Source organism: Lichenostomus cassidix, chromosome 2, assembly GCF_008360975.1.
Source record: "Lichenostomus cassidix isolate B80296 chromosome 2, HeHo_3.0, whole genome shotgun sequence".
Lineage (NCBI taxonomy): Eukaryota > Metazoa > Chordata > Aves > Passeriformes > Meliphagidae > Lichenostomus > Lichenostomus cassidix.
The window spans coordinates 17,343,618-17,370,965 of record NC_139482.1 but is presented as its reverse complement, the minus strand read 5'-3'; the positions used below and the strand labels follow the sequence as shown (position 1 = coordinate 17,370,965).

The following is a 27,348-nucleotide window of genomic DNA, read 5'->3' as shown; positions in this document are numbered from 1 at the left end:
GTTTTGTTTTGCTGTAATACACCCTTCCCTACTGGACTCTTGTAAAACAAAAGTGGTTATTTAGGCATGTTGTACTTAGGCTGGTAAGTTTTAGATGTAATGGTAACTTAAAGCAACCTCATGATTGTCTCAGAAAAACAATAGAGTGATAAAACCAGTGAATGCAGAAGTTTTATGGATATCACATCTACAAAAATTCCCTTCATTTCTCATGGTGCAATTAGCAATTAGAACTTTCTTGTAAATGGGATGGTGAATCACAACACACCTGCAAAAGAACTCTATCACAATACCAAAGTAAATCTTCATCCTAGAATAGAATATTTCCATCTGACTCAACATTTTGCTTACTGCTTTCCACTTGTGAATGGCTGCATTTGGGTATCTTCCTGTTTGCAACCATTATGGGAACTGTATAGAACAGCTAACAGATATCAAAGAACTGATTTTACATGAGGACAATGTTGAAAATGGATTCCTTTTGAAAAATCCCACTGAATGGAGAAGATGGTACTTTTTAGCATCTCTAAGGCCCTTATTCTGCCTGCAGGAAAAACATGTTTACTTCGATAGGAATGCACAAAAAAATAAGTACTTGTCTGCGGATGAAAACGCAGTATTTTAATGTAAGATTTTAATTCACAAGAAAAGAATGGCATATGCTTTCTTAAGGTCATCTTAAGTTTATTAATAATGGGTTTGAATCAACCCCAGACAAGGATTTCTTCAGTGCAGTCTCCATTAATATAAATTATTTTGCTGCAATTACATGTTTAGAGGGCTTTGGGCTCTAATCTGCTTGTTAGGCCAGCAGACAGGGATCTTGGTCCTGTACGAAATCTGATGAACATCACTAGGATTTTCCTACAAGGTGAAGTAATTTTCCACACACAGATCACTGAGGGACCTTCAGTCATGCCATTTGGCAAGGCTCAGGGAGCATCCTGTGAGACTGCAGGAGCCCTTCACTGCTGGTGTTGGTGAGAGCAGAAATCATCCAGGATCTCTGCAGCAGGACCTCTTCATGCAGCACAGAACAGTGTTTAGTTGGGTGCTTGAAGGGCAGCATCTTCCATCCAGTCCCTCACAGCTTCCTTATAGGAAAGAAAGAAATTATACAGATTTGGATTTGGTCTCAACTGGACTGAATAGCTTTCTTTGAAAATGCCGAGATAGATAATTTCAGTTGTTTTGGGATTAAATAATCTGAAGCATTGCTAAATGCAAAGGCTTTTTTGTCTCTCTCTAGTTTATTATAAGGATAATCTTACTATTAAGATTGTATCCATTTCAGAAGTTTCCTTTACAGTTACCCCAGTTAGGATTAATCACCATCTCTACTGTATGAACCTATGGCCCAAGAGGCATTATAATTAATGATAATAAACAAGTCCTTAGCATTACTTTAAATGAAAAATTCAAAGCTGGAAAAATGTGTTTAATATTATGATAAAACACTAAGCCATCATTGCCACATTTTACATAAGGGCATATAGGGCATAAAGGTAGTTACTTTTATTTCTGATGTGTAAAGTCAAATGTCATTCAAAAACTATTCCGTTCAGAAGTATCTTCAGTGGAGGGGCAATAATTTGCACTAACGCTTGGAAAACCAAATCTGAATTAATTAATTTTGCAATTCAGCAAGAAATGGGCATATTTAGCAAAGAAGAAGAGAACTCAATTGAAATAGCCTGGTTCCAGGACACCAGCATGAAACTGCACTGAATACCTTTTGCTGCTAGTGCTTAGAGCTGTTGAGAAGAAGAAAACCTCAATAAATTAATGCACCATAACACCAGTCTTACTAAAAACACAGTTTGTACATTTGATTTTCAGAACTGTGCTCAGTCCATCATAGCATCATTTAAAGCAATGCTTGGCATCACTGGAATTGTTGTACAGGCTGCTGGATCAGCAACACTGGCTCTGCAGCCAGCCCCCTCCTGCACGGTCTTGGGCAATTTATTTCACCTTTCTCTGTTTCCCCTGCCATTGCTTGCTTGTCTTATCTGCTTAGCCTAGACTGGAAGTCTTCAAGACAGGCATTCTCTCTCTGTGTTTGGTCAGTGAAAAGCCCAACAGAGTCTCAGTTCAGCTGCAGCCTTTGTGCATTGCTATATTACAAATACCGCCTCTCACCATAGATACAAATTCAATGTATCATGCTTGGCAAAACCAAAGTCCTGGTAATAAGATCTCCTTCTAAAAGCAACAGATACTCTTAAATCTCAGAGAGATGGAGAAACCACCAATTAGGTATTCATTTATATGAGCAAACACGACGTTTGGAAGGATATACACTATTGAAATTTTGTTGCTGCTCTATCTCATGTCTAAGTGGACTATTCAACTTGATAGCTGCTGGTTTTTGCCCAGCACACTGTGCAGCAAAGCTCTGTCCCTTTTGATAGCAAGGTCAAGTTCAGACTGTCTACTTTCCAGACAGAAGTGTCACCTAGTTGGGAACAGGAGGTGCAGAAAGGCAGAAGCCAAAATTGCATTACTAGCTGATTCCATTCTAAACATACCTGCAAAATAAAACCACCGTCCTCCAACAAAATAAACTAAGGCAAGCTTGTGACTTTATAATCAGAGTTTTTAAATTGTGTCTGTCTTGATATTTCTTGCTCTTATCTCTTAAAATTTTCAGAGAAAAAAAATTTACAAGCATAGTAGTTGTTGCAGGAGGTATTGCAAGATTGCAACACCAGTGTGGCTCCATGCACCATCAAGAATCGTTTTTATAATGGGGGAAGAACCCACAACAACAAGAAAAAAAGAGATTAATTTAGTATTTTTCCTTCATATAAATTTCTTTCTGTCTTGAGACCCTGTTTATTTTGTTTGATGTTTTTTTAAACATGCATGAAATTGTAGAAAGTTTCCATAATTTCTTATCCTCATTTTCCATCAGATAACACAGATAACTGCATCCAAGTTTAGGTTCTTGTTTCTGAGCTCTTCGTGCATTTAGATTCTTGCTTAAGATATTTTTCACAGCCCGATTAGAGCATGAAAGCCCAGTTTGTCCGAACAGAACTGCTAATGCAATGTTCCCCACAGAAGATGACAGAGGGCTGCCTCCCTCTTCTGATGGAAACCACTCAAGCCAGCAAACATTCATCTCTCCTTAAAAAGGAAGGTTTCAGGGGCTGGCGCACACGCTGATACCCTTCTGACATATCTCTCCACCTGGCTGTGGCAGCAGAGCCCTTTCCCGGTGTGGAGTCAGACGGGCCAGTGAGTGAGCGAGTGAGTGAGCTCAAATTCCGCCCGTGTGGGACTGCTTTGGGGCTTCGAAGCACAGGAGCGACACGACTAAAATGCTCCGCTTAGCTAGATGCGGCTATTAGAATGCCTAATAAATATTTATAGCCCCTCACCGAGGAGGTGATTGACAGCACGGGGGCAATCCCTACCCTGCAGCTGCAGGCGAGCGGCCGCCTCGGGGAGAGCATCCCGGGGCGGCGGTCGCGTTCAGCAGGGTCGCGCTGCTTCCGCACCCGCGGAGGGGCTCGGGACGGCCCTCGGAGCCCCACAGTTCGTGCCTTCCCCCTCCGGGTTTGCGGGCACCGCCAGGGCAGACTCGCCCCGGCCCGCGGAGGGACGAACGGCCGCTGCGCGGTGCGGCCCGGCTCGGTGCGGGAGGGCGCTGCCGCAGTGACTGCGGTCCCGCGGAAAGCTGCGGAGCCGCCCGCCCCGCCGCAGCCGGGCTGCCTGCAGGTGAAGTGAAAGTCGTCGGGGAGAGAGAGGAGGAGGAGGCGGCGGAGGAGGAGGAGGAGGGAGCGCGCAGCCCGTCCTGCGCGCTGCAGCCGGCGGAGGCTCCGCACCGCCCCCCGGCCCTCCGCGGCGGCGACAGCCCGGCTCCGCCGAGGTGAGTGCTCCCCAAGTTCGCTTCCACGGGAGGGGGTGACCTTGGGGCGATCGCCCCGCGGGCAGGTGAGGCTGAGCGGGGCGAGGGTCGGCGCTGCCCCCGCGCCGCCTCCCGGAGCCGTCAGCATCCCGGGGAGCGAGGGGCAGGGCGGGGAGCGCTGCCCGGGCGGCTCCCGGCGCGGGGAGGCAGCGGCAGCCTCGGCAGGAGCAGCCGCGCCTGAGCGCCGGTCGGCAGCACCGCATCCTCCGGCCCGTCTGGCTGCTCCTGTGCCTGCGAGTCTTCTGCTTGTGAGTAAACTTAGGAATATGGAAAACTTAAAAGTTACTTATTGGTAAGCGTGGAGTACCACAGAAACTGCCTTTCCCCCGAAAAACACGATGGGGGTGTGTGTGTGCATTGCATGCTTTCGCTGTCAGAAGCTTTCAACAACAAAATGACTGTGCTTTTTGGAGGAAAAAAACCCCAACCTAAATGCTTTAAGAATGTGCAGTTTGAGTCGGAAGCTTTTTCTTTGAGCCCCGAGGATGAAAGCGCAGCTCTCCAAGCACTCCAAGTGCGAGGTCCGCAGCCCCGGAGCTGCTGCTCTGCTCGCAGGGACCGTGTGAGGGGCTTGAAGATGCTAGGTGGGGTGTTTTGCGTGCCTTTGCCCATGTGTGTGCCCTGAGGTATGATTTGCTCTCAGCCGAGAGTCAACTTTTTCTGCTGCTCCTGGAGTTCAAGAAAAACTATTGTTAGCTTCGAGAATAGCAGGATTTGTCTTGTTCGTGTTTGGCAAAGTTCAGCCCCTGCATGCAGTGCTGGGCAGTGTGGTGATGTCAGCTTCTCAGGATATTTAAATGTCGTGTTTAGTGCTGCATGTCTGCTGCTGTTTAAAATCAGTCATTCTAAATGTGCTTTTATTTCTTGTTCTTTCTCTGTCCTAATGCCTTCAAAATCCCTCTTTGGATTTCTGCAGATGAGCATTGCACACTGCCCAGGGAAATCACCAGCTGATCGTTTGCATGTCTCTGGTTGCTCAGGAAAGTGCCTGGACAGTAGCTTTTGCTTACTGGGAAGGCACAGTTAGACTATTAGGCAAAGTATTGCATAATATCAAACATTAAGATGTAATCTTGTAGACTTCTGGTAAACTGATGTTCTGCATGCTAGAGATGGATATCAAACCCATAGCATTTATTTTTTCCATCTGACCTTGTGAACTGTGTGAAGTGCAGTGAGTATGCAGTGCATAAAAATCTGTATCTTCTAGCTCTCTAAGAATGACATTTTCATATAGTGACCAAGCTGGATCTCTGAATAAATGTACCAACTATATATTTTTTTTTCACCTATGTTCACCAAGCCAAACCTGATCTCAGATTCTTTTGATAACACCCAAACTAATGCATGCAGGAATTTCTGTACACACAGTTGGTCATGTTGCATGTCCAGCATCCAGCGTGCAGCATTGAAAGTGCACAACTCTTTCTGCAGCCACAACTTCACTCTGATTTCATACTGAAATGAAATGCATAGGCCCAAAGACTTTATATAATGCCACAGTTCAGGCTTGGGTTTTAGGGAACCTTTATTCTCAGATCATTGCACAATTCGAGGAAGAAGTTTAGTATTGAGTATTTTTAATGTTCCTGTGTCTGGAACTGTACATATATACTTTTTTTCCCTGTGTGACAGAAGACTTACTCTAAAACTGTTTTGACAATTTGTTGTAATTCAGATTAGCTATGTTTTCTAAAGCATTCAATGTGGAACAATAAAATTGCCATTAAATAAAACTACTGTATTTGGTTACATTTTTTCCCCCATAAAACCATTGCATTTGTATTCTTATTCATCATTGGTTTTGTCAGGGTTTTTTATTTGTTTTGGTTTTGTGCCTTTTTTTTTCTTAACAGATAGATGTTCTGTTTAGCTAATTTGCTGCCTACCTACTTTCAGTGCTTGAAATCACAATCTCCTGTTTATTGCTTTGTGATACTGATACTCCATGTGTGTAGTTTTTGGTTTAGACTATAGGAAGAGGTGAGAAAAATAATCTTGCTTTTTTTTTTTTTTTTTTCTTTTATTTTTTTTTTTCTGGCATATTTCTGAGGAAGCCAGTGCTCTGGTATGGCAGTTTTGTTTCTTGGGTGAATAAATTCAGTTCTCCTCACTGAAGGTTAAAGCTTGGCAGCTCTTTAGTGTGGAGCCTTGTGTAACAGGGGCTGTCCAGACAGTGGTTTTGTTGGGGCAAAGATGACGTCTAGGCTGCTGTTGGTAACAGTTTGGATTTTGTAAGGTTGCCCTTAATTGAACAGCTCTCTTGTGTTTGACATTTGCTGTGACCTCCTGCTGTCAGCAAAAGGAGACAGTTAATGATTTTGAAGCTTGTCTTTCACTGAGAGTTGAAAATGAGGATGTTTATTTCTAGTTCCTGTTCTCTCAGCCATGGTTCACTTTTTTTTTTTAATTTTTTTTTAATGTTCTATTGCATCCCCATCACACCTGGAATTTTTACAAACATACTGAAAAATTTATGCATGTACTGAGAACCTAGGGATTTAAAGTTTGCTTTAAAGATATAGAAGTCTTAGAGAGAAACGTAGCCCATTTTTACAATAGTTGATTAGTCAGTTAAGGTTTGCAGACTATTGGAAGTTAAGTTAGAAGCAGTGAAGAAAGTAAGGAGGAGAAAGTAGATTGTGGGTGGTAAATATGGGACTAAGAAAAAGGGCCATGCTCTGGAGCAGGAAGCAGAGGACATAAAGCAAGCTGAGAGGGAGGAAAACCAAAGAAATAACTGGGAAAGTGGGGTGGAACTAATGTTAGCTGGCAGGGAAAGAGAAAAAATATGGACTTCTTTTCTATTTAACTCATCACTTATATCAAACTGTAATGAGTCTAAAATCTCATGGAGGACAACGTTATTTTTACTTACCATTCCTTAAGCCAATTCTGTATTTGACACCATTGTGGTGGGAAGAATTTCAAGCCTATAGAGAGGAATTTCATTGCACACCCAGCTTTGCTGGCTTGTGGTAACCACCTAAATAATTTGTGCACTACCCCAGTCCTGGGCTCCTCTGCTGAAATTGTGCATGTGACTGGTTTGTCACAGTGTCTGTGTGTGTTTGCACCTCGGCAGTGGTACCAAGAATGGCACCTTGAGCATTCCAGGGGTGGTTGGTGGTAACTGCTTTGTCTCATAAATAGCCCTGCTGGAATGTAAATTGCTGACCTGGGGGTGAAGGCCTTTCCAGTCCATTGCAATTACTTGAGCTTTTGGGCCTCTTCCAAAGCAGTGTGCTCCAGCTAAGCATCACTGATTCTTTAATTCTGCAAAAAATAAATCGCTTTTCCTTAAATGTGTTGTGCTGTGGTGCAAAGGGACATTCCTCTGTGACACCAAACATCTCAATTCCCCTGACTGGAGAAGGTGTTTTCTTTGGTCTTGATTCTGTGAAGACTTGCACATAACACTTGACATTATATTTATCTCTAAGTCCTTCTAGATTTGTATTCATAGATTTAGATTCACTGAAGATGTCTCAGAACTTGTATACATAGTTTCTATATATGCAAGTCTGCTTCTCATTCTTTTTCTCCCTCAGCACATTTGAATCATAGTGTTTCTATCATTTTTTTATCCAATATAAGCTGGAATTGGCTATATTCCTGAATGCCTCAGAATTCATTAAATAATGCAATGGTAGTTTTCCAAGCCAGCATGAAATGAAATAACTCCAAACATGTACACAGAAAAATAAAATGCTGAGATATTTGTTGTTAACATTCAGGTATACTGTTAGATCTTGGGATAACAACATTGTCTGTCCCAGGATGGTGGGTAATGCTAGGTGAAGAAACAGGTTTTGTGTCAGTGACAGAATGCACTGGGACAGTGCAGGGGTTATTCCAAGATCATCCCTCAGTAGTAAATGGTGGTGGTGGTTTGGGTTTTTTTTTGTTTTGCTTTGGATTGTTCCCTTTTTTTTTTTTTTTTCTTTAATTATGGGGATATTAAAATGATTGTTATCCCTTTTGCTTGATTTTCTTTGGATGGGAGAGGGGAAACAAACCCTTCTCTGGTTCCCCCCGAAAATCTCTCAGGGAACCCTGAGAGGTTGGAGTATCTCCAAATCACTTGATGCAGTGTTTGGGTTCATGTAATTTAGTGGTAAGACTGTAAAATCTTGTGGACTATGTGTTTCTTTAAAATAGGGTAGCTTTTGTATTTGTTACCATATATTCTTTCCCCATATCTCTTCCTTCCTCCTGTAGTATAATGCAACTTTCTACTTTAGCCCCCAAATCACCGAAAATATAAGTTGTGTGTGTGTGTAACTTTATCTTTTCTTTTTTTCCCTTTTCATGCAGTACAGACTAAAATCAGATTTTAGATCTTACGAGATGCAGTGGAAACTTACTTTTCTACATTCCTTCTTTGGGATGGTGAGACATGAAATGGTGCCTTTGCAGAATTGGGTAGGAGTGCAGTTGAGAGCCACAGGATGGTTAAGGTTGACAGGGATCTCTGGAGGTCATCGTGTCAAACCTCCCTGTGCAAGCAGACCCACCTAGAGCTGGTTGTCCAGGTGACTTCTGAGCCTCTCCAAGGATGGAGACTCCAGAGCCTCTCTGCATAGCCTGTCCTCAGTCAGTATTGCTAAAAAAACAAAAACAAACATGTGGATTCCTTTGAGATGGGCCTTTAGAGGAGTGTTTAAAACCTTTGTGATTGGTGATGAGTACTTGATGAAAGATGCGATTTAAACCAAATTAAACCCACCACAAGCAAAAACTTCTGGGTTTGCTTATTGCTAAGATGCTTAATAAAGCTTTATGCTGCTCAAACTCACAAAAGCTGGCATTTTATTCTTCAGCTTGCCTACCAGGTGCTTTCCTTTCATTCAGATTCTTTGTGATCTCTATCCCAAAAGGGTATGAGCACAAGAAGCATTGAAATCCTAATTTCCTTTGCAAGGATGGAGTAGGAAGCCCTGCTTGCACTACTGAATAAAGGACCCCATAACTCTAGAAGAATGCAACTTAAATCATGTCAGATGTAGGAGTTCTGGGCCACAAACACCCCCACATATATGCAATCCTCCTATTCCTTTTCTGGTGCAGGTGGGTGCTCCATCTCCTCTGTCCCTGAGTCTGGATAGGCAGTTCAAACTGGCCTTTCCCTAGCTGGAGTCCCAAGTCTCAGAGAAGATTTTCTGGGAAACAAACAAAACACATATTTATCAATTAATTTATAGTTTGTGGTGTTCACTGTGTCACTAATGTTACTACCCTATTCTGTACTTTCCTTAGAATATATTGAAACTATATTACATAAATTCAGTTTTGCGGCATTACTCAGCTATCATGTACAGCAGAGTATGCACGACTACTTATAGTTAAGTATTTACTTATTGTTTCAGAAATTAATTTTGTATAGATTTTTGACCAAGGAAGGCTTTTATAAATGAAATGTAGCAATACATTTTTTTCATAACTGACTTACTATATTCTGTTTAAACCAACATTTTTCTTGCTGTATTGCATAAAATAGAGTAATAGAAGACTCTCTACAAGCATGTCAGAGCTCAGCATCATGTTTTTGGCTATTGGGAAGCTAATGGAGAAAAGCAACAAGGCTCTCTTGGGATTGTGTAAAACAGAACATGGACTATCAAGATAGTTAGGACTGAAGATTGCTTTAGTAATGACAAGTCCTACCTTGGAAACAGCATTCTGTCTGGCAGGAGTCCAAGTTCTGTGATTAGGAAATATATTCTATCCTTTATTGCTTTGGGAGAGTACTTGGAAAAGTTTGCTGGAAAAGGTTTCTTGAAGTTACTTGTCTTCATTTTGGAATCCGTAAGGATGGATTATACGTATTTGTTACTCAGTCATGGAGTATGTAATTAGTACTTTGGCTGAACATGTATTATGCATTTAGTGAGCAAATGCTTTCCATTGTCACATTTGTTTGAATAAACCACATTTTAGTATGGATAATCCTCTTTTAACATAATTGGAACATGGAGCTAATACTTAAACATCAGTTTAAAGACTGATGGGATAGCTGTAGTATGCTACTGTAGTATCACCAAAGAAATATTGAAGGAGTCACGTACTGTAAGCATGACTACAAGATTTCTGTATTTCATCCAGTCCCATTTCTAGCATTCTCATATGTGGTGGTAGAGTAATTATAAAGACTTTAATTGCTTAAGAGCTTGCCAGCTTGCATTTGCCAACTATGCTCAAATCCTGGCCAAAATCTTCAAAATCATGCAGTAAGCTGCAGTTGGCTCAGAACGGCGGATATAAATAGATGATATGGTGCTGAATTACAATTCATTATTGAAATTCAGCTAGTATCTAATAAATAGCCATAAAAAGGCTACATTGTTTCCCTAATAAGGGCTTTTAAAAGAATGCCGTTTTTGCTTTTAAATTTTTTTTAAATAACTTTATTTATCAAAGTTAGTATTTATCATAAAATTGTAAGATCCAGTTTGTAGTTTGGTGACTCCAAACAAAAATCTTCCTCTGTTCTTGAAAAGAGTTGTGGTCAACTATCTGGTTGGTTCCCAATAGGAACAGTTCATTAGTTTATTTTGGGGTGAGGTGAAATTTGGCTGAAGGCAGTGCATTTTATACATAAATTGCTTTTAAAACGTCTTGCTTCTGAAATGATATTGAAGAACTGCCGTATCTAGTTGATAGTATTTTCAAAATTATTTGTGTTGCATCTTCCCAATAATAAGGAAAACTTGTGCCCAATTGGATCTTTAAAAATGGGAAGATACAATGACTTATTCATGGAATAAATTTTTACTAATCTGTGTGTGGCTCTGTCATAGTACTTTCCAGAGGCTAGAATAACATCAAAGTCCAGTGGCATGACACGTTGTGGCATGGATGGAAAGGACTCATGGGATAAATCAGGCTGGAAGGGACCTCATAAGGTCTCTGGAGTGGCCTCCAGCAGAGAGCAGGGGCAGCTGTGGTGTCAGAACAGGCTGCTAAGGGCTTGATTCAGTCATGTCTGTGCAGGATCCATCTGTTTCCAAATCTCTCAGGACAACCTGTGCTGCTGCTTGACTCTCCTCACAGTGAAAATGGCTTCATGGGTTATGGGTTTCCCAGCCTGTGTGCTAGGTGTGTGCATCTATGTTAGGTCTTGACTCTACTCTTTGTGTTGCCTATCAGGTAGTTTTGCAGTTTGATTTTTAGAAGAAGGGGATCAGTTTCCTGATTTGTTTCACCCAGGTGCTTGGGCTGCTTCTTTTGCACACAGAGAAGTTGGGTGCCTCAGACTCCAAGCTAAAATGCACGTCTTGGGGCAGGAGGTGCAGAGAGTGAGGAAATGCTGCATGTATTATATTTGATATCCTGTCTCCATGGAGCTTAGACATATGAGGCCATGCCAAGTATTGGGTGTGCAAGAAGTCCAAAGTCTAGCATTTGCAAAGCATTATGTGGGGCCAAGATCAGGACCAATCCTTGAAGCTAGAAAAGCTGTTTGACTGAAAAACCACTGCTCCTCTGAAAAATGAGACATGATTTTGAATAATACTTTGGGGCATTTTAGATAATAGACAAACAGGTTAGTTTGCAGCACTTTCAGCAATGTTTCAAGTTACCTTGTACATTGTTGCCTTCAAACTACCAGTTCTTCCACAGTAGGTTCTTCTGTGACATAGTAGGTAATTCTGTGAGTGGTAATTTGAGGAATTCAAATTACTTCAGCCCCTAGATAGCACTTCCAGTATCACTTGGCAGGAAAATGAGAAAGACATTCAGCAGCTCCTCAGCCTAAGTAAGTCTAAACCCACTTCTCCTGTACTCTAGCACTGTAACTTGCTGAGGTCTGTTTATGTGTCTCCTATTAAAACTCTGCAGCTGGATGAACAAACCAACATCCTCAGGGGCAAGAAAGCATAAAGCTATTTCCTTTCTTTTTGACTGATGGCAATGCTGAGAAAAATGGACCTATGAGTGCTGTGCCACTGAGCTGGAGTTCACCGTCTGCAGATGCAGTTTCTCAGGCTTTATCTGTGTTACAGTGAAGTGTGTAGCTGCTGGTGTATTCACTAAAGGTATTAGTGATGGATACATCAGCTGTCAGCATGCTAATAAGCATCATTAACTATCCTCAAAGCAGCTAAATGACACAGCTGTTGAAAAGGCAGGAGTTGCACTCTAGCCTCCTGTCTGAGCTCCTCTTTAGGCTCTAATGGATGCAGCTCACTGAGGGAAAACCTGAGGGCAAAAGCTTGGAGGTGGGTGAGTCTGTGAGAGATTCTTCCTTTTGATGTTTGCTTTAATGTTAACAGAGCACCAGCACGCACTGGAATTGTTTGACTAGAGTTACTGTTTTGTTGTCTAATGACCCATGACAATTTATTAGTTTCTGATGTTATTGTTGTAATTGCAATAAAGTCTACAACTTTCCAAATGATGCAGTGAGGCCACTCTGCCTTCCTTGGTTACTTGTAGGTGCAGATTTACTGGTAGCTTAACCTTTTCATTTTTTACTGCTTTCAAGGTGCTGTCTTGTTTATGCTAAATGCTACAAATTTTCTTTGTAAACCAAGTGTCTCCATGGGTAGATATTAATATCCTATTACCAAACTTCTGTTATTTCATAATGCAAGTCTTGTAACCAATTCTTTTATGGGGCTCTCTTTATGGCCTCTGGCACAGGGCTTGGTCTCTGGATTGCTCAATAAAGACCAGAACTCTGAATGCTTTGTATCATTCACAAAAAATTAGACCATTCACTAGCGTCCAGCACAGCAACTAATGGAAGGAGAGAATCCCCCTCGCGTTTGCAGGAGGATTGAGAAGAGAAAGGGGGCACTCTGAGGTTAGATGGAAGGAGAGCCGCGGCACAGGGAGGAGGCGTTCAGCATCCTGTGCCCGAAGCTCGGTGTGCTGGGCAGGGCTGGCGCAGCTCTCCGCGGCCGCGGCAGGGAGCGCGGTGGCTCCGCGCCGCAGGGCAGGGCTTGTCCTTGGCGGGACATCTGCGCCTCGCCGCTGCCATTCGCGGGGCTGGAGCATCAATGCTATTTTATGTGCCCAGCAGAGTTTTAAAGGTTGCGTAGGGCGTTGTGCAGGGCGAGAACAAGAGTCTCTTTCTTCTGCGGGCTGCCGGCTTCGAGACCTGCTGGCAACTCTCGAAGAGTGATAAAGTTGTACTTTTTCCTACTCGTTTTATTTTTAAGGCTGACATTTTTAAAATTCTGAACAAATATCTGCAAAGGGCGCCAAATAAGCTGAAAATTATTAAGATTCAAAGATATGAAGTACAGTGATGTAAATATTTAAACCACAAGTTTTGTTTATTCTTTCATTTCTTTGGAGGATTAAGCTAGTCGGTGAAAATCTGTCTCAAGTTCTGTTGCTCATCCACTCAACAGGGAACCTCATTTTACCATTCAGCCCTGCTGGACACAGTTGTTATAACAATGGCATTTCTTTATTTGTGATTCTGTACTAAGCTGAATTTTAAGGATACTGGATTTTCTCCCCATTTTCACATTCTGTCACTACGAGGATTTAATTTCTCGAGTGCTCTAAGCAGCCCAAGCCCAGTATGACCAAAAAATATAAATAATAGCTATTTATCAACTCCTTTAAAACATTGCTATTGTTCTAAAATCAAAGTTAACCAGAAAGAGAGAGCAAATAAGTGTTCCAGCCAGTCATGCTAGTTCCTTGGGTGCAATACATAATTTTAATTCAGATACACAGAAGTCCACCTGACCCTCATCTTGCTAATGTTCAGAACAATGTTTCTCACCTTTTAAAATTTGCACAATTTTTCTCCTGATGGGGTTATTTTTTCCACATCTTACATTTGCTCTAGAAGAAGAAATGCAAAGGTAGTGATGAAAAATATAGGCACGTTTTCCTTTTGAGGCTCTGCAATGGTATTTGACATACAGAATTAAAGCACAGAGGTATTCAGACAGACTGTCATTTCATTGCAGCCACCTCTTGGATTCAGTATTTTATTGTGAACCTGGGTGTAAAAGGCTATGTGTGTGAGATTTGATGTGTCCAGTAACTTCTAGCAGGATGTGTAGCAACTTGAGCCCCAAACCCATCTTCACACCTCCATTCCCTTACTCACTTTAGAAAGGTAAAAACATTAAACATACTGTGCTTTTGGAAATAAACCAACACAAATGTACAAACAAATTAGTAATGTGGGAGAAAAATCACTGAGGCATAAAACCTAAAACCTTGAGGGTAGTTGTTCTGTGGTTGAATATCATATGAAACATTCAAATATAGCAAAGTTAGCTATTCATTGTAACTAGGCAGAGCTGAAATACTGTGACTATAACAGTTTACCAAACATCAGGTACTAAATCTGAAGTGATTAAATGTGTCATTAATTTAGCTGATACACTGATTTTGAAGAATTTCAAACTAATATGTGTGTACTAATAAAGTTGCATTTTTGCACTGCAGCACGTATGAGCAGAACTTTTTATTTGTCATCCTTGCCCCCAATTTTGCTTTATACAGCTGAGAAATTGTAAACAGAGACTTTCTGCAATGTGAAAGCAACAAGAAAACTTTGTAGTCTCCTAAATAGCTTTTTTTTGGTCCTAAAGATTTAATATAGACCACAATTTTCCTCCATGGTTAAATATTAAATGATAGCAACTTTCTTGTTGATTGTTGAGAATTGTTAACACAACATTTGGGGCTTGGTGTCTTACTTATTTACTGATTTATTCTCCAAATGAACCTTTTTGTTTCCATGGTCCAAAGGACAACTCTAGCAAGATAGTGACTGATGGAACTGGTGCTTCATAGGTGCTTTTAGTTTTGAACTTTGGAGCTAATGCTAGAAGTTCTCAGGACCAGAATTAACACTTAGCTTCTTTCTGTAATAATAATTACCTATTTTTTGTAGCTCACAGAAGGTGCCATGCTGGACAGGCAATGCTGAGTGCCAAGTGAGGGATGTGCTGCACACATCTGCCTCTTGCAGCTCTTCCAGCAGAGGAACCACGAAGTTTTGACAGTAGCTCTACAGAATGATTGGAAAATAGTAGGCTGAAGAATTCAGTATCTTCTGTTAACTGTGAGAGATTTCTTTTCTTGTGCACAGGGCATCATGACCTACTAATGTGACCATTAACTGACAGGGCCATGCAAGTTGCTTTGTGAAGTGGGGCAGGAAGATGTGAGAAGTCTGTAGCCAATTGTCAGAGATTGGAAGGTGTTAAAATAGAAGTACTCTTCTGAACTTATTATTTCTAAACTTTACTCTTTCTTTTCCTATAGTTGGCTACTATCAGAGAAAAGAAGTGAGCTAATAAATAGTAAGGTTTGATAGGTTGCAGCCTGCTTTGAGTTTTACATAAGGTGGCAGTTCCAGAGTAGTTACAACCCTGACTTTTCTGTTGCTGTCTCCCTCCAATTCTGTTGGTGTTTTAGCTCTGTAGTACAGAAAAGAATCTTTTATTCATATTTTGTCATCAGCTTGGGTTCCTCCTTGTCTTCTGAGACCCATGTGTGAGCGTATTTGAAGAAGAACTTGCTTAATAGTTTCATAACCTGTTTTTACAAACAACCTGCACCTTTATTTCCTTGAGGAATTCCTTTCAGGTGCAGTGTTTATCACACAGGTTTGCCTGTAGCTGAGTATGCACATCCTTAGTTGCACCTATCTTTATCTGAACTGTAAGGGAGGCTTGGTGTGCATTAGCAGTGCTGCTTTTAGAAAGAACAAAGGGCCTGTAGATGCAGACCCTGAGATGGAATTGTATCACCTTGTGCTTGATGAAAGCTTGCTTTGAACAAATGCTGTCCATAAGACATGCTTCTGCTGTATCATTCAGGCTCTTACTAAAAAGGGTTTTTAAAAATAATCTTCTTTTTCACTTTCTTTTTTTTATTTTTTCCCCCCCAGTTTCCATCATGAGCGTGTTCAAGTAGTTGTTGTTGATGCTAAATGTGACAGAAAGCTGAGCAGGCAGTCTGGGACTCATGTGCCATGCTTTGAGCTGCCTTCTGACTGTATGAAATGAATGAAGCATACAGGCTGTCTCTCAGTGCTTTGTGTTTGGTTTTGTTGTTTTGTTTTGTTGGTTTTTTTTAAACATTGATAGAGTTTTATCTCCTAATCTGGGATCTTGTGATACCAGTGAGAGAAGCTGGTGTGACACAAGAGTCTTGAGCTCCATCACTTTCATGCAACACATCTGTCTCATGTACTTGATCAGTCAGTTTATTAGCTTTACAGATGTCAGGCTTTCAGCATAGATTTTCTTTCAACTGTGCCATGTACTGTTTGTTAAACTGTACTTCATGTTTCTTTTCAACAATGATGTTTATTATCAAACATAGTAGTTGAGTTTCAAATAGAAACCAAAATGGTGTAATGAAGCATAAATATTACTTACCTTTGGGGGTGATGAAAGAAAATACCTTTTAATAAAGTGTTTTACTAAAATGAGTAGAGGTGAGATGTGAAGATGGCTTGTGGGCTCAAGATGCTAGAAAACATGCTAGGAACAGCTAGGACACATGAAATCTCACAAACATAGCCTCTGCATCCAGGTTCATAATAAAAGACAACCTGAGAGATGGCTGCAATGTAGGGAAAATCTGTCTGAATACCTCTATGCTTTAATTCTTCATGTCAAATACTGTGGTGTAGCCTCAAAAGGAAAAAGTGCCTATATTCTCACATTGCTGCTGTTGCCTTTCTTGTTGTACAGCAAGTGTAAGAGATGACAAAAATAAACTGAGGGTCAGGTGGACTTGTATGTGTCTCTGTATTTAAATGGTCCATTACACTTAAGGAACTAACTGGCTGGAGCACCTCATCACCTCTCTGATTCTGGTGAACTTTGTTTTTGAAACCATGGCAATGATTTAAAGCAGTTGATAAACAGCTTAATTGATATCCTTTGGTCATACAGCGTTTGGGGTTTTTTGAGCATTTGAGAAATTAAATCCTTGTAGTGACAGAATGTGAAGATGGGGAGAAAACCAAGAATACTTAGAATTCAGTTTAGTATAGAATTATGAATAAAGAAATACCATTGTTATAACAACTGTATCCAACAGTGTTGTATGGCAAAATGAAGCTGTTTGAATTTTTCAACTGAATTTTCATATGTAGCACATTTGGATTCTTTCCACACATAAGCTTAGTTCATTTTCCTGCATGCTGTAAGATTAAAAATGGCAACATTAGGTTTGTTTTATTTTTTCACTTTTAATTCTTAAGGTGTTGTGCACAGATTGATTTCCACAGCGTCACCACTTCCTATTTTGTGTTGCTTATGAGAGAAATATGCATCTTTAAATTTTATTCTTTATATGTGCTAAAGCCTTTTAAATACATTGCTGAAGTGTTTAACTGTTTAGCAGAGTGGTATCCTATTATATTCACAGATGTGCAGTTCTGTCATTTTGTTCACTGTGGTATTTTAGTAGTCTTTTTTGAGTTCTTGGACTTTTGTCTGGAGTTTACAACTGTATAGGATGGACTTTTCAGTAAGTCATTACTGGTGTGTTTCTTGAAGTGAAAATTACTAAGTAATGTTTTTTCTTTCTGAGATGTGTAGGTCTTTTCCAACCTTAATGATTCTATGATTCTACGATCTGGATGCCAACAAGACACAGGATTTATAGTGCCTGTCTACATTTAAAAAGTACTCTTTAGCTGTGAATGGGGATGACTGAAGCACAGCCAGGAAAATTTTGTTTGATATTTGGATGAATGCCGTAAATAGAATTCAGCTAATACATGCCTTTGTCTGTTGTTGAAATTCAACTTTAAAGGGATTAATTTCTTAACCCTACCCTGCTGTGCAGAATCCTGAATATTAACAGCTTTTCTGAAGGTTAGTGCAGCACTGCATTAACTGATTTTTGTTCAGCTATGAATTGCTCTTTAATAGGACCATTTTTGGTACTAAGTGTTTTTAAAAAATCCAAGAAACAACTTTGAGTTCTCATTTTTATATTTAAGTAAAAGAAATAATAATATTACAGTTGTGATAAAATTTTAATTACTTCAGTGGTTAATAATATATTACTGATCATCTTTCTTTAAAATAGAAGTGGCTGTCTTTCAGCAAATTCTTCTATCTTCGCTAACATATTGCAGTGTGCATTTCAGTGTTGGAGTAGCAGCATTTGCAGGTAATATTTGGATTCTACACTGTCCAGTGCTGCATCATCAGCAGAGTGCTCAGATCCTCTGCTGATTCTTCAGAGTGCCAACATGAACTTTTTAATCATTAAGTTTTCTAGTGCAGGTAGAAACCTGGCATCTGCCTTTCCCTGTGTGCTCATGAATTGTCTTGATTTAGAGTTTGCTTCTTTCGTCTGAAGCCAGAGGAAGCTGGAAGGAAGATTTTCTCTTCGGCTGTGCAAAACCATTCTTGTACACACTGCAGCTTCTTTGAAAACCTGCCACTGTTGCTGTAGCATCAGTACAGCTCTGCTGCTGCAAGCAACAGGAGCACTGGTGGGAAGACTTGCTTCCAGTCTTTTACTGCTTCACCATCTACAGGCGCTCTGAATTTACTGTGACAGAGGAGGGGGTACAGCACCCTATTTCCACTGTCCTCTCTTAAGTCCTCTCTTTAGTCCTCTCTTTAGCTACTCAAATGAAAACACTTGATGAAAGTTGGTAAGGATACCAGTTGTCTTGCTGACATACTTTCATTTGAGAGCTGTGTGAAAATTAGTGGTCTAGGTAGTGCTGGGAAACTTATTTTGAATATGTTAACGTCAATGGGAACAAAGGGAAGCAGTCTTTGTGTATTTGTCAATTAATCCCATTATTTTGAGGTGTACTTCAAGTAATTAAATAAAAGCATTGTTTTAGTAAGTCTTTCCTAGCCAACTGAGCACTGGGAAAGACAAAATCAGTTGTGCCCTGCTGATGGCTGGCTGAGGAGTCTTGGGAGTTTCATTCTTCCTATGACTCTGTTTCTGTATTTTCTAGGAGTAGTCAAACTGACAACTTTCTACAAAGTTTTGAGCTGTCTGCATCAAGACTTGTAGACAGTGTATGGTGCCCTCTTTCTCACTTTCACCAAGGCTAGGATTTTCTAGCTCTATGGCTTTTGCCATGCAGTTATGGTTAAATTTCTATGGTTAAGTGGGACTTGGCAGAGTTAGGTTTATGGTTAGATTCAATGGCCACGAAGTTCTTTTCCAACCTAAATGATTCTATCCTGAAGAATTTTGACAAATAACAGAGACTGAAACCATATTAATTAATAATAGCTTTATGACTTATCTGATTGCTGAAAATAGTTCTTTTCTTGGCTACATTACTGATTTCAAGGTACCATAGCTAAATGCAGATGTTCCTGTCCACCGTAGCTAATGTACCACTTGTGTGTATGTGACTTGCTCATCTGAAATGATGCCAAAGGTGCAGAGGTGTGTGAGAAACACCATTTGGATGCTTTCATATATCCAAAATGGAAGCTGTTCTGTTCTACATTGAAATGAATTCCATTAGGAGGCATTCATTTCAAGCAGAAAGTATGTTAAGAGCTACTTTTGCTTACAAAATTGCACATCATTGCTGAAGAGGCTTGGAAGGATTTCAGATTTGCTTGTGCTTTTGCATTAAATGAATGATTTCTGGTGTTTCTATTCCTCTGCCCTTGCTCCACTGCTAATGTGTCTTTTTTTGCATTTTGCCATCATATTCCCTGTTTGTCCCAGGAAGAGTCCTTGAGCCATTTCCTTCCTGTGTGGGTGGCTTGAGGTGTGCTCTGTGTTCTGTTCTGGGTCTGCAGCACCATCTCTCTTGGTCCATGGGTAGGACGTGGAAGCAGGCTCTTCCCAGTTTAGACTGAGCTGTGCAGTTCAATTAGCTACATTTTGTATAGCTCACTGTGGCATGACTTTCCCCCCAGCAGAGCCCCATTCTCACAGGACAGCCCTCTGACCTGCTGTGGTGTGTGTGTGGTGACAGATTTTTGTGTCATTTGCACTTTCTGCAAACTCTTGTGCTTCATGGAAGGGGAAGCAAAGAGGGCAAAACACACTGTTAAAAATTTTTGTGGGTTTTTTTCCCCTGTTTAGTGTGGTGGTGGAGAGGAATCTTCTCCAGGTCCCAAATATGATTTGAGCAACAGGTCCAAATGAAAATCCTGTTCCAGTGCTGGGAAAAACGTGGCTGAGACACAGACAGGCTTGGTGAGCACCCTGGCCCTGCGCCTCAGGCAGGATCTGCCAGCCTCTCTGCCTGGCCACCAGGGTCAAACTATTGTACCTTCCAGGGTTTTCCATCAAGGATGCTGTGTTCCCTTCTTGGAGACTTAATCTGAGTCTTAAAGATGCATGTGAACTAGCAAGGCAAGAGAGTGAAATGCAAAATGTCAATCTTTAAAGACTGGGACAGCTCAGGTTTTCTGAGATGTATAAAGAAGCTTTAACATTTATAATTTAATTTTAATTGTTAATCTCTTTATTTTTATTTGCCATTAATTTAATCTTTAGCTATTCTATTTTATGTTCATTTCCTTTCTTGTCTTTTTATGTCTATTTCCTATGGATTAACAGTATTATTCATTCAAAGGGTATAGCTATCAAACACAATGAACAAATGATTTTACAGTCCAGAACCCTTTTTTAAAATTATTATTTTTAGGAAATAGGTTGAGCAGTTAATAGGTTAGAGTGAGACACCAAGAAAGAATTGGACAACCCATCTCTCCTTGGTTTGGTCTACAGTTACTCCCTCATGTTGCTTACTGTAGCTCTCATCTGTTGCCTACATCATCTTCCAACCCCAGAGTTAACTGTTTCTTTCTTGTGAATAGGAGAGATCTTGGTGAGGCTATTTGGGGACCAAGCCAAGATCTCTAAAGTCACTTTGTGGAAGGCTGTTTAAGCTGCGGCCACTGGACATTGAAGGGTACTGTGTCAATCCCATGCCTAAAAGTTAATATGTGATGCAGTTCTTGTAATGCATAATTTCTCTGCTTGAAAGTTGAAACTGAGTCCATGTTTATACATTTGAATGTCTCATATTTTAAAATAAGAGTAATTATCTGTAGTGGCACACTAAATAAACTGCATTTTTCCCTCTTCAGGAATGCTTTTCCTCTGGAGAATACAGCAGCAGCAGTATGAGGCAGTTGCTCTTTTCAGAATTTGTGATTTCTTTCCTGGCCCTGAACTTTTATCTTGCTGAAACAAATATTTTACGATTAAGAACACTTGGTCACATCTGGTACATCTTAAAAATGGTTGCTTTTCCAAGAATAGCATGCAAACATGAAATCAGAATTACAAGCAGATGTTTGCTAATATGGCCATAGATAACCTTTCAGTTTCATGTTTAATTTTAATAAATAACCATCTGCAAAGAATGCAGATTAATAGAGAACAGAGATAATTTCTGTCACTGTTAATATGTTAACTTTACTGTGTTGCTGATGTTGTGCTTATGACTATAAAATAGCATTATTTATTGTATAAAATTGTCAGCTGCTGGTTACACAAAAAGAGACATTTTTGCCATTGCTCTTTTAAAACCTGGAAATGTTGCTTTTCTTTAAAGAACAGAGGATGATTACCTGGATCAACAAGACTGCTAATTTTGGCTTAATTCTTTCATCCTTTGATAAATTACTTGTCAGAATGCTGTGGAATAGAGGGAATTTCTGGGTTTTTGTTTGCCTGTGCATTTTTAGTGAGCTTGGCATGGCCCTTGCAGTTGAGCTGGTAAAAGTGAGGTATTTGATCCCTTGACTGCTGGCCTCAAACAAGCATATTTTGATTTATTAAAAAAAAAGTCTTTCATGAGGCAGACCACTAGCCTTTTGTTCTCTTCTTATAATATTCTCTTTTTAACTTACTTACATTGCTTTTAGATAGTTCAGTGTACAGATGCAGCTGACAATACTTTTCCTTCACTGAAAAGTCTGCCTGTCACTGCTGCAGCAGGAGACAAAGGGATAAGCTGTGCTGCCACTGCCTCTGCCTTCTAGAAGGGTCCTTGTCACAGTGGGACCTTAATTGGTGACAAAATGTATTCAGATGCCATCATAGGGAAGGCATGACATGGGACAATGTCAGAAGTGTCCCCTAGCAGTAAGAGCTGTGGTTTCTGGATGCTCCAAGCATGAGGCAACTGCCATCTGCTTTCTGCTGAGGTATCCAGTACGTCATGGCTTTAGTGCAGCTCTTGGTGTTTTGGGAGTTTGGGATGAGGGTGACAACTCCTGAATCTCAAAAATGATTGTTGGCAGAGGCAAGTGTGGGGAGGAATGCAAGTTACAAAATCTGCTTCCTCAGAGGATGAACCTTGTAAGGAGGAGAGATGAAGTTCATTGGTGTGGTGCTGCCCAGGCTGTGCCACTTGCAGGACCCTTCAAACCCTCTGCCCTGGCTTCAGAGAGCTGTGCAGGACCAGTCAGCAACTGGCCAGGTGGACAAGGGTGAGGTGGGTTAAGTGCCAAAACAGGTTAATATGAGTAAACAATCAACCCATAGAAGGTGAATGTTTGGGGCTTTTTCTGGTGTGTGCCTTTTTTTAATCTTTAAGTTTAGAAACTTTGAAACATCTCACTTGATGATAATATTGACATTCCTCAGAAACAGAGATGCACTTGAGTACAGCAAGTACATCTCAGCATCCAAATTTGTAGATGACGTAAAAGAACTATTTGGGAAAGATAGCACAGCACTGAGAATTCATTAGAGCATTGCTTGCATTATGGTTGAAATACCTTCAAAGAGAAACTAACAATTGAAATAAGTTCAGAAGCAGAAGAGCCTTGCAGGCATTAGAGAAGGGGTGGGTAGAAGCTTATGTGTTAGCAAAATATCTCCAGCTAGAATATTATTTTACATCCTTTTTCTGTAGTTAGCTCCCTTGGTAATTTACAAATGGAAAATAAAATTTAGAATTATAGCTGATTAGATATTGTGAATTCTCAACAAAGCATGTTTGTGTTCTGTATGCAATTATTATAGAGTTGCTGGGTACAACTTGGTAGATTAGAGTTATCTTTTGTGTTCAAGCTCTTTAGTGTCTTCTGTTTTGTATGAAGAACGAACTATGTTCTCCTCCAACTACAGCACTCTTTAGATAAAGGATATTTTATGTTATATTTTTAACCAGTAATTATTTTTCAATTTTATAGCAAAAATTAACCTAATTTAATCAAGTATAGCCCATACAAAATATTTTGATTTTGCCAGTTGTGATTGTGTAGACTGCATTCAGGTTTAAATAAGCAGTGTTGCTATTCTCAATTCACAAGACATAAACCCAGCTTCTCTCTCTGGCTCCTCTTTCTCCTGGCTTATTTGTACGTGTTCAAGTACTTTGGCTCTTTCAATCCTAGATGTGAATCTGTGGTTTTTACTAATAGACTGTCTGGACTTGTTCTGAAAAAATGCCACTTGTACATGCTGATGTGGATGCTGGAGGCAATACCCAGTTTGCCAGTGCCATGCGCTTTTGATGGGAAACTGGGGCAAGGATAGGCAGAGGCACTGGCATTCTGCCTTTTGCTTTGTCTTGGGGTAGTTTGAGGATCACTAATGAGGCCAACCATTTCCAGATGTGACCAATGATTCCCTACTGTTAAGCAGTGTTCTTAAAACCACTTTTGCTTAGAAATTTTGAAAGAGCATAGGCTGTGTTTATCAGTCTACTAGGCTTTGTGAATATGAAATATTATCTTTAAGTTTGGGAAATGTCACTTAAACCACTGTTAGATGCAAGTTAAAGGACAAGTTGCATAATTATATCTCAGCCTTTCAGTAGATCCACATTAATTGTTTAGTGTACTTCTGACAACAGTCATTATTTCAAGATATTGTTTCCTTGAACCTAAATCACATTAATGGCATTGATAATCTTTAAACTGATACTGTTCTTGAGTGACGGAAATAATATTATTGTTCTTTTTTCTTTTGTTGCTCCTATGTTTTATTTGAAATAACTAGAACTAACAAATGGATATTGGTGAAATATCGCTGAAATAAAATTTTACAAGTGCTGGGAGCTCAGAATTTCTGTGGTCATATGTCAGCTCTACCTTGCAATGACACACTGAAGGGCAGCTGATGCTTTAAGAAGTTGGATCATTTGTTTGCTAACTTGTAGTAGAGAGAAGACTCAGGTGTGACAAATATGACACCGAATATGTGGGTGATTATGGTTAGATCTGTTGCTAATACAGTATCTAAATATTGCCAATGCAGTGTATAATATAATCAGGTCTAAAGGGTCACACCATAAGCAGGTTCAATTAGAAATGTGCAGGTTTTCAATCTTTGGCCTTGCAGAATTCACAATTAGAAAGCTACAAAACACCTCTGTAGCTACTTTTGGATTTCATTTCTGCACGTGACTGGATCTCAGTGCTGTTACTCACCCCCAAATGTGTGTGTTCCCTGTCTTCAGACTGGGTGTACCCTGCAGGCATCTCTGCCTGGGGAAGGGCTGTGGGCACTTCCACCTGGAAGCTCTCTGCAGCTTTAGGAGACTGGTTGGCCCAGACTCACATTTTATACCCTTTTGCAGGCTGATCTGTACCAGCCAATCGCAGTCATCACAGCTTCCCCATCTTTGGAAAGCCTTCATTATATGGACATCCATATAGTTCCTTCTGCAATTCCCACCTGGCATTCTAATCTTAGGGAAAATCACATTGCCAATCAGAGACAATTGCAAGAGAGAGGGGGTGTGTGTGGAGAGTAGGACTCAAAGACCTGACTGTCTTTCCTTCCTGTCACCCAGCTGCTGCAGGGCATTTCTCTTGGGTTAAAAATATTTGGTTTTGAGATCATTGCAATATTTTTCTGAAGGGAATAGCTGTAAAATTGCTCATACTTCCAGCTTTAATTGCATTTTAACAAACGATGTTTTGGTTAGTCAACCTCGATGACGTGTTGTTTGCAGGGTTTTCAGCTGTGGCTGTCTGTGGGAGGCTGTCAGTGAGAACCAATTTCCAAAGGGGCTTCAGTGCATTCACTCCTGACTCACTTTTTTCCTGTTTTAGGTTTCCTGAAGTTCCCGTGCTGTGATGCCCCGGAATGCCTCATGGCAGAGCCGCCCGGCCGCCCCGCTGGAGCGTGGCGCTCCCCTGTAGAGAGCTGGGTAAGTGAAACCTCATCCTCGGCGTGGAAGATGCTCCCTGCCCACATCTCCTGTCTTCACAAACCTGGTGATGGGCTGGTCTCATCAGCCCCTTCTTGTGTGTCTGACCATGCTCTCCTGGCTTCCTGTACATTGGAGGACTGTTTGCTGGGAAGTGGTGGATGCCTGTGTGTCTTATTTCTGATGTGCTTTAGACAGTTTCCTCTGGAGAGGTGATTATATGTTAGATGGATAGGGAGGATGTAAAGGCAGAATAAATAGAAGTTGGAGTCCACTAAGATGTGAATTATATCTTGATTGTTATATATATATACATATATATATACACACACAGAAGGTAAGCATTGGGGTAAGGAAGCTGGGTTAGAGGAAGTGTATCTGAAATGCCCTCTTACTCCCCTCTTTAAAAAAATTAATTTCTGCACAACTTACTTTTTTCTGCCATGGACACTGTTGATTTCCTTCGTGAGCTATGAGCCCATCACATCTTCCATGTAGTGCTAAAACTTGTTAGGTGGGACTACCTGTTATGGGATAATAACTCTCTGTGGGGTACTCCAGGTATCGTTTCCCTCTTGCAAAACTAAGGTGTGGTTAGCGAAGGTGATCTCCTGTTTGAGCCTCTAAGGAAGGCATTCGGCTGTTTTCAGTGCCTGAATTGGACTTGGGCCTTTCTTTATGATTTCATCAGTGTAGAGATCACTATGTCTGCTAGGGAATCTTGCAGAAAACCCTGCTTACAATTCTCATATTTGGGAATAAATCTAGATATTTACATGTCAGTGTTTGGTTTTGGTTTTGTGGATGTTGTCAGCTATTAGACACAACTGTGGGCTTCTGGACCTAGATCCTTCTAATAGCCCTGTCAACAAGTCCCATGGGTCTAAAGGGGAATCTCTAGGAATTAATCCAGCTGTCCAAGAGGAAAGACAATTAAAGTACTCATTGGCATCTGATCATTTGCTTTAACTATTTGTATGGACAGGAAGGAGAGATGTACTTGAAATGAAGAAATATTCTCTCTTGGTTTTTCTACAACAAAGAACTGTCTTGGGCAGTCTGAAGCCTGAATATGCCAAGCACAGCTGAGAAGAAATTATCCTGTTTTATGTAGATAATGCAGTCTGACGCTGGGACAGTTCCTCAGACCTTTGGTTTAGGAGACTTGTAGATTACTGATGGACTGTTGCCTTTTGGATTTCATTTAGGCTCTGACAAGAATGCATTTTGATTCTCTGAATTCCCCAAGGCCAAATACTTACATTTTTGGTCTAATATTGCTTTAGCAAGTGCCAGCTCACTTATCCAGTGGTGCACATTCACTGTTAGTGTCAGAATTAATAGGCAGAGATGTTGCTGATTTTGAAAAATAGTCTGATTCCCAGGAAATGGTCTTTCAAAACTATGTTGTTAATTGGCTATTTCCTGTCTTGTCCCATCATCTTGTTTGGGAGATGATGAGAGCAAGAAGCTTTTCTGTCTAGAGGCCCACAAATTCAGAGGAAGTCTGAGCCTGCTATCCTGCCTTCCCCTGGGGTGGAGTCTACATGGGTGAGACATCTGTTTGCATGGTCAGGGTTAATACATTAATTTGTTAAACTGGACCACTTTGTGATCTTGAAAGCACTGTCTGTGGGCTGTGATTGTGGTGTCTGAGGGCTGGTGCATTGGGGTAATGTCTCTGAGAGGACTTGCAGTGGTGATGGGATTGCTGTTGCTGAGAAGAAATGTGAATTGTTGTGTCATCCAGGTTGACGTGAACCTGCTTGTGAAACCATTGTCAGCAGAGCACCATCAGTACATTGGTAAGGATCACTTGAACTTGTGACCAGATCCTGCTCAGGCAATAACTATGTGCTTCTTGGGTAGATGGTGTCAACAACCTGCTTCTCTCATCTCGAGATCTGACCTGTGGAGTTACCTTGTCATCAGGTTTTGTGACACTATTATCTCAAATGTTTGAAGCTGTTTCTGTTCATCATGCTCTGCATTCATTATTGCCTGTCTTGAGACAGACTGAGTTTAAATTCATCTTACTGCTGTGTTTGTAGTTCTGAGGGACAGACTCTGAGTCTCTGAAAGACACCTTTGAATCTGAAGTACTTTTTTAAAGTAGGTTTAGTACTTGAAAATTACCTCCTCTTTGGGATTTTGCTTCCAGCTCAAGCTGGGAGATAGCAAAGCTTTGAAGTGGAGTCTGGGAAGGTGGTGTCTCAGTCTTTCCCTCTGTCTGGTTAGTGACACTACAACCTTTTGTATCTGCTTTAAGGAAATATTTTTTCAAAATGTTTTTAAACTCTTTCTGCAGTTGATTATTCACTTCATTAATTTTATTTGGAATAGGGTGAATGGTAGGGAATAGGGA

The 27,348-nt window shown here is 40.6% G+C and overlaps 1 protein-coding gene across 1 annotated transcript in view; it reads left to right on the top strand.

The window, feature by feature from the left end:
• The first annotated feature begins 3,716 nt into the window (after positions 1 to 3,716).
• The window catches only part of KIAA1217 (KIAA1217 ortholog), a 354,324-nt gene continuing 330,692 nt past the window's right edge, over positions 3,717 to 27,348 (top strand). Inside the window, exons 1-2 of the mRNA XM_085050500.1 lie at positions 3,717 to 3,877; positions 24,886 to 24,983. Coding sequence (XP_084906626.1) covers positions 24,920 to 24,983 — 64 coding nt within the window. The 5' untranslated portion in view covers positions 3,717 to 3,877; positions 24,886 to 24,919. The remainder of the gene's footprint in view (positions 3,878 to 24,885; positions 24,984 to 27,348) is intronic.